General features: G+C 42.4%; 1 protein-coding gene across 8 annotated transcripts in view; it reads left to right on the top strand.

Moving 5' to 3' along the window:
* Positions 1-12,909, top strand: part of MAST4 (microtubule associated serine/threonine kinase family member 4) — a 535,574-nt gene that overhangs the window by 131,681 nt on the left and 390,984 nt on the right. For 7 of the 8 annotated variants that reach the window (XM_044384142.3, XM_057307021.1, XM_044384143.3 and 4 more), the window contains exon 2: positions 12,474-12,627. In XM_044384142.3, the coding sequence (XP_044240077.3) occupies positions 12,474-12,627 (154 nt within the window). Of the gene's footprint in view, positions 1-2,096; positions 2,606-12,473; positions 12,628-12,909 lie in introns of those variants that run through there. The other variant, XM_057307023.1, reaches the window with a different exon arrangement.

A 12,909-nucleotide genomic window follows, 5' to 3' on the forward strand; every position in this document is an offset into this window, starting at 1 on the left:
GATGTCAGTGTGTGCGTGCTTTCCTAGGTAGGCACCAGTTGGCGCTCTAGCTTGTCAGCTGCTTCCTTGGATTTCTTGAGTTTTGGCTGGTTTTGTTTTTGCTTTTTCATGGGAAGGGAAACAGAATCGCTTCCTTTTATTGGCTAACATTGGCTGTGTTTTAAGTAATAATCTTAGAATTAATGTTTGCAGGCGCCATTAAAAAAAATGATGAAACTTACACCTCTTTAGCTCTTGGTTGTTGCCTGGATCTTATTTATGGAACTCTCCCCAATCCTTGTTTTGAGAACTCAGGGGATTCTCAACAGTGAATTATCTTCTTTCTGTTGTTACTACACTGTGGCTTTGGATGAAGTACCTCCTTTCGTAGAGTTGGGAACCTGTCCCCAAAGGCAAAATCTTTACTTGCTTTCATTTGGTTGTTGGGAACATCTTGATTTGTTCTTTGCTCCTGTAACCCGGAGAAGAGTTATCTTCCTGGTAAGGAAGGAGGGAATCAGAGCGGAGGGCCCGTGTTCTTTTTGTAAAGAGTAGGTTAAACATGTCAGGAGGTTCCAGTGGTGGTTGGTCAGCCACTCTGAGTTTCAGAGGATGGTGTGATAGCATCTGAGTGATCAAGTTATTCCTGACCCAAGTGAATGGTAAAATAGGTAGACAAGTTAAAGATGGATACATTTTCTGCAGAATCTACAGAGCTATTAATTGTCCTCTTTTCTCCTCCTTGTGTCTCTTGTTGCATTGCCCACCCCTTCCCTTCTTCCTCTTATATGTCTCTCTGTGGCATTTTCTCCTTCCCATGTTGAGAGCTTTAGTTCCTGTCCGCCTGGGGGGCTGGCAGGTTACACACGGTCTGACTCTTGAGGACTGGGAGTTGAGGTGGTGGAAAATGGCTTCGGATTGAGCCCTTGGAAGGTGTGAGCTGGACTAAGGAAACCTGGGATATTGGCCCATTACTTAACTTCTAAAGCAAGCCTTAAATACAACCTGTGGCTCCCAGCAGAGGCAGGGCACAGGGTCTGTAGTTGGTCAGGCCCCAGGCAGGCAGGGAGTCCCGAGACCCAGCACCATGGTGGGATCTGGTCTCCAGCAGGTTGTGCTTCAGAGGCAAGAGCCAGTCAGGGCAAAGCCCTGGGCACAAGGCAGCCCCTAGACCTCAAGCTCGGAGGGCACATGTCAGGGAGCCTAGCATTTGAGAAGCAGAGACTCAGTCCAGGGAAACAGGGCAGACATCAGGGCGGGAACCTAGTCAGATGGTAATCCAGGAGTAATAAGGAGCAACTGACTGAGGGTCTTGGCGTGTCTTAGTTTATAGTTATGGAATATGTTTATTGATAGTTATTTAATAAATTTATTTACTTATTGTGGTTATTTGTTATTTACTCCTTTTGCCAAGAGAGAAGACTGATCTTACGCTCTGTGTTGGGACACAGCCCAGAGCAGAGGGGGATTGATGTGAGGATGGGCGCGTACAGGGGAGTATCTTCCCCATAGCTCTTGCAACATCACTTACTCCCATTTCCAGCTTCCTCTCCCTTCCTTTCGCTCTCAGTCCTTTCTCTCTTTTCCCTCACGTTCCTGGATTATTATTATTTTTTTCCTCTTGAAGAAGAAATGAAGCTGGTAAAAATAGTTAACATGACTGTTACCACCCCGCCATCCCCAGAACCCTCATTTGAGTTCCCCATTATTTGCCAATTTCTCAGTGACAGTTGTCTCTGTCCTTCTAAATGATTTTTGTTTAACCAGGTAAAACCTCATGACTTCTGAGGACTTATGGCTCAGGATTCTTAGGAATACTTTTCTTAAGAATGTTTATTTTGCCTCTTGGGTCAGAGCTGGGTTTGCCACTGCTATCCGTGCAGACTCGCTCAAACATCCCGTTTTCCCTCTTAATGTAAAAACATGAAATGAATATTCATTCATGTTTGTTCAGCTAAAGAACTTAAACATTATTTTACAAGGAGAGCGTATTTTGAAGTTTTTTCCCCAGAAACTTGTATAAAGTTTATTTTTTAGCTTTAATAGATGTTATTTGAAAAGAAGTTCTAGTTCTTGATGATTTTTTTTTTTTTTTTATGTTTCTAACAAAATGAACTAGGCTAAGATAAGGAAGGGGGAAGACACTCGAATGTGTCACCTCTTGCTTTATATACTAATCAGTTAATTTAATCCACAGAAATCCTGTGAGGGAAATAGAATTATCCTTATTTTATAGATGAAAGGATAATTGAGCCCCCTTTCTATGGCCAAGTGGCTGAATGCCCTTCTGGCTGTGGGCTTGCCTCAAACCACTGTTGTCCTCCTCTTTGTTTTCTGGTCCTCTCGGGAAATAGGAAGTGATGCCCGGCACGACTCCTAGAGCATCTGGCCCCTGGTGGGCAGTTAGTGCCTCAAGAATGATAGATGATGAGGATCTGAAAAGCTCCAGTCATGGTGTGGTACGAGTGGTGGAAAAAACTCTGCTCTGTCTCTTCTGTACCTTAGGACATGGTGGTTAAGTTTGAAAAGTGCCAATCCAGAAACAAAATGAGCCAGTGTTTACACACCGCTCTGTGCTTCTCCTGGTCTGGCTTCTGAGTATCTGAGAAGACCATCGTCTGTGAGAGTACGTACGAGTCACCCCCTTCGCGCCCCCCCCCCCATTTCAGGCAAAGTAATACCAGCATTTTCAACCAACACAGACAAATTAATTAGGTGCCAGGCCATAGCTCTGCTCAAAGCCATTGTAGTCCCTCATACCTAATTCCATCTTTGCATCTGGCATGTTGTTTTATGGTTGGGTTTTTGTGTCTGTTTCCTGCACTTGGGTAGAAGTCTCCTGAGGAAGGTGACTGTGTCCATTCTGTTCTCGGTTTTTCAGCCCTTAGCACAGTGCCCAGTCCATAGTAGACATTTGGCTAAAAAAAATATTTAAAACAACCCTGAGTTAATAGAGCATGTATGAATAAAAGCCCCCATAGAAAATCCTATAAGTCACCTATAACAGAGTGGGGAATATCTGCCAGGTGGCAGGAAGCAAAGTCGGTAAGAGAGCATGGTGTAAGATGCAATAGATGGTAGGTCTGGAAGTTTGGGTGCTGGCCAGCATTCATGCACTAGCTATCCTTTTCAACCTGGGCGGTTGGCTTATCTGGGCCTCAATCTTCCAAAAAGCAGGAAATCAGACTGAAGATGGTTTTTAGGTCCTTCCTACTGTTCATATTTTGTGATTCTGTAACTCTGGTTTAAGGATTTCAGCTGTAGAAGCCCTAGAAATGGCTTGTGTAGTGTAAATTGCCAGTTAGTATTGAACTGGTTGACATCAGACTCTAAGATCCATTCTCCTCTAGGGAGTCTTCTTATACCAGAGATGGAAGAGAAAAGTAAAGTGAACTTTCTGGGGTTTGCTGTGCTTCCCCACTGTGAGCCCCTCTCTAGGGACTCTCTAGGAGACCACTGGGATTCCAGCGGAAGACACAGGGGCTTTAGTGGAAGCAATCTTGGGCTTGATTCCTTTTGTACTGCCCAGGAAGCTGATCAGTTTGCAGGGGCTAATCTTGCTGAATATGTGTACTCACTGGTAAAATGGGAATAATACTACTGTCTACTTGGGGGTCTACTCCCTCTGCCCGAGGGGGAAGTGGGCACATCATGTAAAGTTGTGCAGAGTGCTGAGCATTCCCCTCTCTGACTTGAAATGGAGCGTAGATGTGTCCAGAGGAGTGTATTGTCTTCCTGCTTTGTTAACTGTGGTCTGAGTCTTGAGTTAGGTCGCTGATGGAGACATGATGGTACCAGGGAATTTAATGACTTCAGATAAGTAAACAGTTTCAAGCATGGATCAGATCCCTAAATAAACGTCAGAGAAAGATCAAGAATATTAAAGTGACAGGAAAACAGGTGATACATGTGAAGTCAAATCAGCGTATTCCCTGCGCTTTCCCCAATGTCACGGATCCCACTAAACTTTGAAAAGCGCTATGTTTAAAAAAAATTAACATAATATTAGCTATTTTTCTTTTCCTTTTTTTTAAACATCTGTAGACTATTGAATTTATTGCTTAATGTAAACATCACAGTTAAATGCCTGCTGCGTGATGCTCTCTCCTTGGGATTGTGATAATGCTGCTTGCTGGTGGGGCGTGTGTGTGCACGCATGTGTGTTTAGAGATGTTCATAAGCAAAGGAATTGACTTTCTTGAAGTTGAGTTGACAGACAAAAGTGAGATAGTGGTATCAAAGTGCTAATTTACATATTTCTCTCAGAAGGGAAGAAAGAAAATCAATTCTCCTAACAGATGAAACCAGTGGTGCAGCTCTGTTTAGGTGCATGCCATTGTAGTTTGATCTAATCATGTGTTTTTAGGACGTTTCTGAAACACTTTTTATTTTGCTAATTGAAGTTTGCGATTCAAAGAATTAATTAAAAACTGAAGATGGAATATGATCCTGGTATCTGGTACATCTCCCAGTTTAAATACATTCGATTGATGTATTATTTTTCAAAACATGGTGTTCATCGGCAAAATGGAATTGCAGCAAACAGCTAAGTAGGTTGGGTAAATTAATGTGGCTCAGGAAATTATTTGCTTAACAGACTCATTGACATGATCAGTTTTTGCTAAGATTCCATCTGTGCTCTCCGTCTGTCCCTTTTCTTGTTCTCAGAAGGTTTTAAGATGACCTGAAATAACATGTAACTCAGCAAGTTGAATAACTTAAAAATAGGTGAAGATAGACAAATGAAAAGCGAGTGCAGAACAGCAGTTCTCCTGAGTGACATGAGGGACATGTTATGCTGGGTATTTCTTTCTGATTGGGGCCTCTTCTGTGCCTTGTCCTGTGTTGAGTAGTGTCTTTGGTCTCTAGCCAGTAGATACCAGCAGCATCCCTGCCCCCTTTAAACTGTGGAAATAAAAAATGATTCCAGACATTGCCAAGTGTCCCCTCGGTGGCAAAATTACCATGACCTGAGAACCACGCTGTAGGGGGTGTTTTCGTCAGTCTAGCCTGCCGTAACACCTGTACCATAGACTGTGTGACTTAGAAACAACCATTCATTTCTCCAAGTTTTGGAGGCTGCTAAGTTCAAGAGCATGCCCCTGGCAGATTCAGTGTCTGGTGAGGGCTTGCTTCTGGTCCATAGAGGTTATAGCTGTGTCCTCACACGATGTGAGAAGCGAGAGAACTCTGTGGGGTGTTTTGTGTAAAGTGCTAATCTCATTCAGTGGATTCCACTTTCATGACCTCATCACTTCCCAAGGGCCCTACCTGCAAATACCATCACACTGGGGGGTTAGTGTTCAACATAAGAATTTGCGGGGGGGGGGGGGGTGGCAGAACACAAACATTCGGCCTATAGCATAGGGTAAGGTGAAATCCAGCGTGAGGTTGGTGCCACAAGCAGACCTGTGATGTGTCGATGGAGATCGGACCTGCCACACTTGGTGGTGGTGGGCCGCACAGACCTTGCCCTGTGATTTCCAGTGGTTGAATGAAAGAAACGTGATGAATTCTCTGCTTTGTGGGGTTCCCAGGGTAAAATCAGACCATAACCCAGCAGAAGCACACCTGATTGTACTACAGAGAACTGACAGCATTTTCTCCAGGTTTCTCTCTCCCCAACTAGAACGAAGCTTCTGGTGGGCAGGGATTTTTGTCCCCTCTTGTGCCCAGAGGCATACCGTGACAAGGTAGATACTATCTAATAGAGGCTCTTCCTCATTTGTCTGTACAATAGCGTGGCAGGATTTACATGGCTGTTTCTTAAAGTATCATTAAATGGAAGCATGCATTCTGGGTGGCGTAATCCACAGTGAATGTCAGCAAAATCAATTACATGAGCCCCACAACAATGTGGGCCAAGATTATAGCCCTGTCAGTGTCTGACTCAGTCTGTGTAGTTAGATTTTAGGATGCTGGGGAAAGGGAGATGGCATATTCTTCTTGCACCGGTGAGCATGTTAACTGTTTGTTTCTCTACTGGAGTAGTGTAGAGGTAAGAATGCCTGAGAGGTGCCACTCGGAAGGGTCGGGTGAATAGCCATATGCTTTACCAGTCATCAGGCTAAGAGAACGTGGAACTTGAGCTCAGCTCTGGTGACAATTACCACCAACATTGTTGAGTGCTTAAATGTGCCAAGCACTGTGTCGAGCCCTTTTCATCCATGTCTCCCTGCCTCGTCCCTACCTCTGAGGCCCATCCTTCAGAGAGGAGTCAAGTAGCTTGGCCAAGGCATGGCTCTGCAGTGCCAGATTTGGGCTAGGCTCCTTACTTGCATACAGCTCTGCTTCATGCATGCTGAACACCCTATAGCATGAGAATAACAGCCTGAAATAATTGTAAAGCAGTTCAAGCCAAGTTCTCCTTTGAGCCATAAAGAAAAATAAGACAACTCAGTAAAATTGTAATCAGTTTAATTTCCTTGCAAGCCATTTGTGATGAAGTAACACATGCAGAGATGTTTGTGATTGGGATGACTTCCTATATGGCAATTTTAATAACCACCCCGGCTAACATTTACTGTACACTTACCATGTTCTATGCCTTGTTCTAAGTGCATATATGAATTCTTTGAATATCCACAATAACCTCGGGACATAGGTAGTATTATTATTAACATTTTGCAGATTAGGAAATGGGCATAGAAATAGTTAATTGTCTTAATTAGGTAGTAAGTGTTGGCGTTTCTAACCACCGCGAAATTAGTAGGAATCCAGTAATGACTGTCTTAACGATGGAACTCTATTCTATCAAATTTTAAAATGTTGATTATAGGTTTTGGTTTAAAAGTAAATGAAATCCTGTTTTGAAATAAAGTCGTTTCAGGTTGCTCATTGGATTCCTTTTTGGATGGAGGCAGTAGGGCAGTTAATTAAGATTACGGGCATAGTCTATGTAATTTTTTAATTATTCATTTTCATACCTATGGTTTTTTAGAATATTTAATATCAAGAAACAGAATAACTGAACATTGTCTTCATAACCCCATGTTACTAGTCAGTCTTTCGCTTTTTTCTTTCATTTCTTTTTTCTTTTCTTTTTTTTTTTTTTTTTTTTTTTTTTTAGCATAGAAAGACTTTTCTGGTGAGCCTCATTGTGTATGCAGGTGACATGATCCTGGTGAACTAATGAACTTTGGCCTTAGGGCACGTGCATTCTGGATGGGTCTTTAAAATGCATGTGCCACATCTTGGGAATGAGTGAGGAATTACAGAAAAGAGAAGAGAGTGTAGGGAAGGGCATGGATTGATGGACACAATTAATATGCTAGTTAGGATGTAGTTAAGAGGCCGAATAATTCATTATTTAGGAATCACCTTCAGAGATAGCAGTGTTAAAAATTAGCATATTAGTTTGTATATAGAAAAGATTCTCTAAAAAGATGGCGTTTGCTATAACCTCAGGGTCTTTTTCATACATGAAGCGTTCAATTTTGTCAAAATGCTCAAGACTCAATTGAGCATTTTCACCTTGAGTAACATTTGATATAATTTTATTCAGCTTTCTCCAGCAATAAAAACCCTTAATTTCATGTGTTCTTTATTTTGCTGTTGTATTTTAAACTAAATACCGGAGATTGCCATTCATTTATTCTTTCAACCAATGTTTACACGGTGCCTTTTAGGTAGAGCAGTGGACAAATGGAACAGGCTAGTGTGTAATTTCATGCACCTTAGGATCTAGTGGAAGAAGGACAATAAACCGATATAAAAGATCTAACATAGGGTGATAGATGCTAGGAAGAAAAATAGAGAAGGGAATGAAGTGGTGGGCATGCTGTTTTACACAAGGCAGTTGGAGATGGCCCCCTGGAGGAGTAACCTTTGAATAGGGACCTGGAGGATTTGGGGGGGTGACGGGGGAGAGGAGCATGGTAGTTAATACCTGGGGTGAGTCCTAGATACATGCTGTGGTCAAGGTAAATGTGCTAGGTGGCAAGATGCCTGGGGCACCAGAGGTCCAGCAGCATGCCAAGGGGGATTGAGTATAGTCGTAGTAGCAGGGATCAGAGACTTGGGCGTAGAGGTGGTACACCTGGTAGGACCTATAGGGCGTTGCCATGATTTGGGGTTTTGTTCTGGGTGCAGGGAAGTCGTGGAGGACTCCAGCAGAGGTTGTGGAACATCTGGCTTGTGTCTTAGAAGGGTCCGTAGCTGCTGTGCTGAGTCAAGGATGGCAGCAGAGAGATCCGGATGGCAGGGGTCAGAGCAGTAACAGTAGAAGGGGCGAAGTAATTGGATTCTGGATATTTGTATTTTGGAGGTTGAATTAGAGCATTTGCTGACTGAATATGAATAAAAACAAGTACAGAATAACTGTAAGGTTTGCGACTTGAGTAGCTAGAAAAAGGAGTCACAATTTGCTGCAAATGGAAAAATGCCTTTATGCTCATATGATCATTGGGATTATTTAGAAACTATAGACTAGAGAACTTGTGGACTCAAGCATGAAAGTGTCTAGAAGGGGAGTTTGGGGAAAATGGTCAGTTCAAAAGGTGCAAGTTGAATGTTCATTGAAAGTTGGGATATGCCCTTTTAGAAAGAGATGATACTATTCCTGGGGAATATAGCCATGGAAGAAGAAACCCATGGTTTCTTGATTTGCCTTTACATGTGCTTTTCGCTGATGAAAGAAGCCACAGTGTGATCATGGTGTGTTCTTCTGTTTTTCTCAGCATGATCATTGTAAAACATCCAACAGAGGGTAGATATGATAAATAAAGAAAATACAGACGTGGAATTCTGGTGATGACCTTTTCCGTGGGACTGAGGATTTTGGAAACGTTGCCCCAAATACACCTAACACTTGAAGGAATTGTATTATAGTGTCTGTCCGGCTTTTGTTCTCTGAGATGCTTCTGTGTTTGCTGTGATAAACTCAAGCAATGGCAGTTGTTTCCATGTGCGTGGTATGCATGCTGCCTGTTGTTCTGACTTCAAAATTCTGTGGCTCTTGGGACTACAGGAGGTTAAGAAAACTGACCTAGGAAATTTGGAGCAACTGGAGTCCACCACGAGTCAGTTACTTGCCATTGGTGAATGAAGTAAGGAAGGATTTCTGGAGAATGTGTGTCGATCGGGGCTACTCTGTGGCTAGCAGTGGGCGAGGTAAGTATGTGACAGGGCAGTAGGGCTGGCTCTCCAGCTGTCTGTGGTCTGCTTGGGGAGGAAAATTTGAAGTGTGTGAAGCAAGGATGCCGAGTTCAGGTTTAGATGCCCTTAAACGTCACTGGAAGTTTCAAGACAAGCTCTGTTATTAGTTGAGCTTCTTGGAGTTTGGAAAAGTTGGCAAACATTAAACTGGAATCATTTAAAGGGCCGTGTCCAAAGTGATGGGTTTGATGTCTACCGTAAGCTCTAGGGTGTGCTGAAGTGTTTGCAAATGGAGCATGAGAGTTTGAATCAGGGCAAAAAATGAAAAATAAATTGCAGGGCTGCACTGAACCATTTTGGGAAGCTTTGACTAATTGTAGAAAGAAAAGTCAAGCCACTGACAACCCAGCAAATTTGGAAAAATGATCTATTTAGGGAGAGCCCTGTTGGGACTGTGATTTGATGTGAAGAAGGAAATGGGATCCTGGAACCTGGCCCTATGCTTACAGGTTTTTCTGCTTATATTGTGTTTGAAGCATTTACAGCCCTCACAGTTCACTGACTCTGTTTTCCCAGATTTAAAATAATGCTCTCCCCTCTTGGGGTTATGATTCTGATTAAAAATGCTGGCTGACGGACTAAGAGCTTGTGGCTCTATATGCGATGAAATGGATTTTCTTTTTTTGTTTTCTTACACTTTCTTCTTGATTTCCTTCTCCTTCCTCTGCATTTGTTTTGTCTTGGAGGGCTTTGTCGGAAGTAGGTAAGGAAATCACATCATTCTTATTTAGAAATTATCTTTCTCCTCTCTTATTTTTCCACCCTCTGTTAATTTGTGATTCAACAATCTTCCCCAGAGAGAGTAATTGTAATTCTGCAAGCGAAAAAAATTTAACTTCAGGTGAAAAGTAAGTAGCAGAAATTGATGAACCTTAAACAATAAATATTTGTATTTGACACAGCTGCCACTAGTAATTAGGAGAAGATAACTAAGTGGAATGGAGTTGAAGTCACTCAGATACTCTGAGGGGTTCTTGGTGCATTTAGAGGACCTGGTAGCAAGCTGTTAGGGAACGTTTTGTTGAATGTCTGGGGCACATTGCCACCTTGTGGCTGCAAGTTTTCCTTTTAATGCAAAAGAGCAAATTTCTAATATTAAGTCTACATGATAGAATCTTATTTTACCTTTTCCGTACTATTCATAATTTAAGTTGGTAACAAAAGACTTGAGACATCGTAAAAGGCTACATACAATACAGGGTAGGAGAATTGAAGAGAATGTCCTTGACCTTAGCAGAGGCCTGCTGAAGTTTTGAGGGGGGGAGATCCATAATGTCTGCAAGGAACTCTCCACTGTGTGGGGATGGGAGGAAAAGAGAGAGAAAGAGAGAGCAAAAAAGTATGGCAAAGGTTAACTGTTCACCGGGGTCATGGGAATAAGGGACCACATTGTACTCTCCTTAAAACTTTTTTGTTGTTGTAAATTTTGTTCTGAAAATTTTCAAATTAAAAAAAATATTGGCAAGGAGGGGCGCCTGGCTGGTTCACTTGGTAGAGCATGCTTGATCTTGGTGTTGTGAGTTTTAGCCCCACGTTGGGTGTGGAGCGTACTTTAAAATTAAAAATATTTGAAGAATTGGCAGGGAAAAAGAAAAAAAAAGAACTGGGTTAAGGGCATAAAATGGAGCCAAGAAGGAAGCAAAAACAACCTCTACATTGTGTAATAATCAGACTGCATTTAGACCACCGATTGCATTTTCCAGTAGCTGATGTGTCACTGACCAGGGTTCCCTTGCTCCAATTTGGTGTCCATAAGGTTTAAGGCCAAGGTGTCTAAAATTAGATACAATTCCTTCTTGGAGGTCCTCCTAAGTAGGACAGTGTTGTAATGAACAGCAGACTTCCAAGAGTGCAATCTGGAATCCCTTTTCCCTACTGATCTGGCTTGATCCCGGAGGGGATGGATTGCAAATTTTGGGGGGACCTTTCACAAGAATGCTAAGTGGCAATGAAATGCAGTAAATAACTGATAGGCCATGAATTTGAGGCAGTACTTCTTGACCAGTGCTTGAAATCTAGCTCTTCAGTGTTACTAATGAATACAGTGAGCTTGGGGGAGAGTTGACATCTTGTAATAGCCCAGCCAGTGAGGTCTGTTCCATCTCAGTGCACTTGGGAGGAGTTACTCACTGGTTAAATTTCTTTTTGTGCAATGGCTTTTGAATATGCTTCAGTACAGAGACGGACAAATGGATGATTTTGCCCCTAAATTTTGTTTTCCTATAAAATATATCCCTGATAGTCTTAATCTGAAAAAAATGGAGACAGGTATAACCAGGTATCCTTCTCTCTGCCCAGGAAAACAAAACAAAACAAAACTGAACAAAACAAGTCTCGATGAAGCATCCTTAAAAATGCCCAGATTTGAGCAGTGCTACTGAAGTCTTGTCTGAATTTAAATTTCTACAAATTTTCTGTGACATTTGGAATTTCCATGAATACCTTTTGTACTTCTTTCTTGTTCTTAATAACTCTCTGGATATAGATATGTGCATGTGAATATTTTTGTCCTTAATAACCATCTAGACACATATATATGCATCTATACTTTGAAGGTGAACATTTTAGAAGATGTGGCCCTATTCAAGTATGAAAGGTCTTAGAAAAGGAGGACAGATCTTGAAATAAGTGTTGCGACACAAGGGATTCTTTTGTAGAAAGCTGTTGCTTGAAGTGGTTGTAGTTTCTCTGATTCTGGTGACAGATTTTCTTTTAAAAAGCTATAAAGTGATAGAGGGATGTATTGATTTGCATTAAGGGCTCTGGTGCTTAGAAATTGCCCTTCCCTGCGTGTATTTCTGAGCACCAGAAGCTTGTGGATTTTCTTTTGTGAACAACTGAAGCAGTGATCTATTGATTCTCTATAGAGCAATATTATTTATTTTTTAAAAAGCTCACGGCCCACGGAAAGATGTATATTTGACACAGTGACTCAGGACACATGCACACGTATAGCTTTATCAGACATTTCATGAAACAGTCCTTTTCTTTCCTTCGTTGGACTCTAACAGCTTCTACTGTATTAAAAAAAAATATTGCTTAGATCTACGAAACTTGATTTCCTGACCCAGTAGTTTGTTGTGACCCACAGCTTAAAAATCATTGCCATTGAGATTTTGCAGTAAGCCAGAATGTTTTTCAGATACAGGACATGACAGTGAAACCCTGAATGGTCTAAAGTAACCAAATGAGCAGGAGGCTTGGGCGGGAGGGATTTAGAGAAGGATAAGAAAAGAAGAGCACCGGACGGGTTGGTGTTCACCGGATGGGCTGGTGTTGCATGCTGGCTGTGTTGGCAGTGTCCTCAGTGAGTGACGCCCCTGTCTTTCTCTCTGCAGCTTGACCACATACTCTCCCCACCACCCATGCCATTTCGGAAATGCAGCAACCCAGATGTGACTTCTGTCCCTGCAAAGTCCCTGAAGTTTAAAAGACAGCTGAGTGAGGACGGTCGAGAGCTGCGGCGGGGCAGCCTGGGAGGGGCTCTGACAGGTGAGTCCTGAGGGGCAGACGTGATAGAGGAGGACCCGCATGGACCCACCAGCAGGTGCTGACAGGTGCGGGAGTCCCACGTGTGAAAACCGGCCTGCTTCAGAGTGGGCCCACCCCTCTGCAGACTGTTTGGTAAAAGCTGATCCAATCCAGACAGCAGTAAAATGGAGGATTGTAGGAATGAAGTTTCTTACTGAAATAAAATTTACATACAATAAAATGGACCCATTTTAAGTGTCCATGTGTATGGATTTTGGCAAATGTATACTGCCGCATGGCCAC

Source organism: Ursus arctos, unplaced genomic scaffold, assembly GCF_023065955.2.
Source record: "Ursus arctos isolate Adak ecotype North America unplaced genomic scaffold, UrsArc2.0 scaffold_5, whole genome shotgun sequence".
In the NCBI taxonomy this organism is placed as follows: Eukaryota; Metazoa; Chordata; class Mammalia; order Carnivora; family Ursidae; genus Ursus; species Ursus arctos.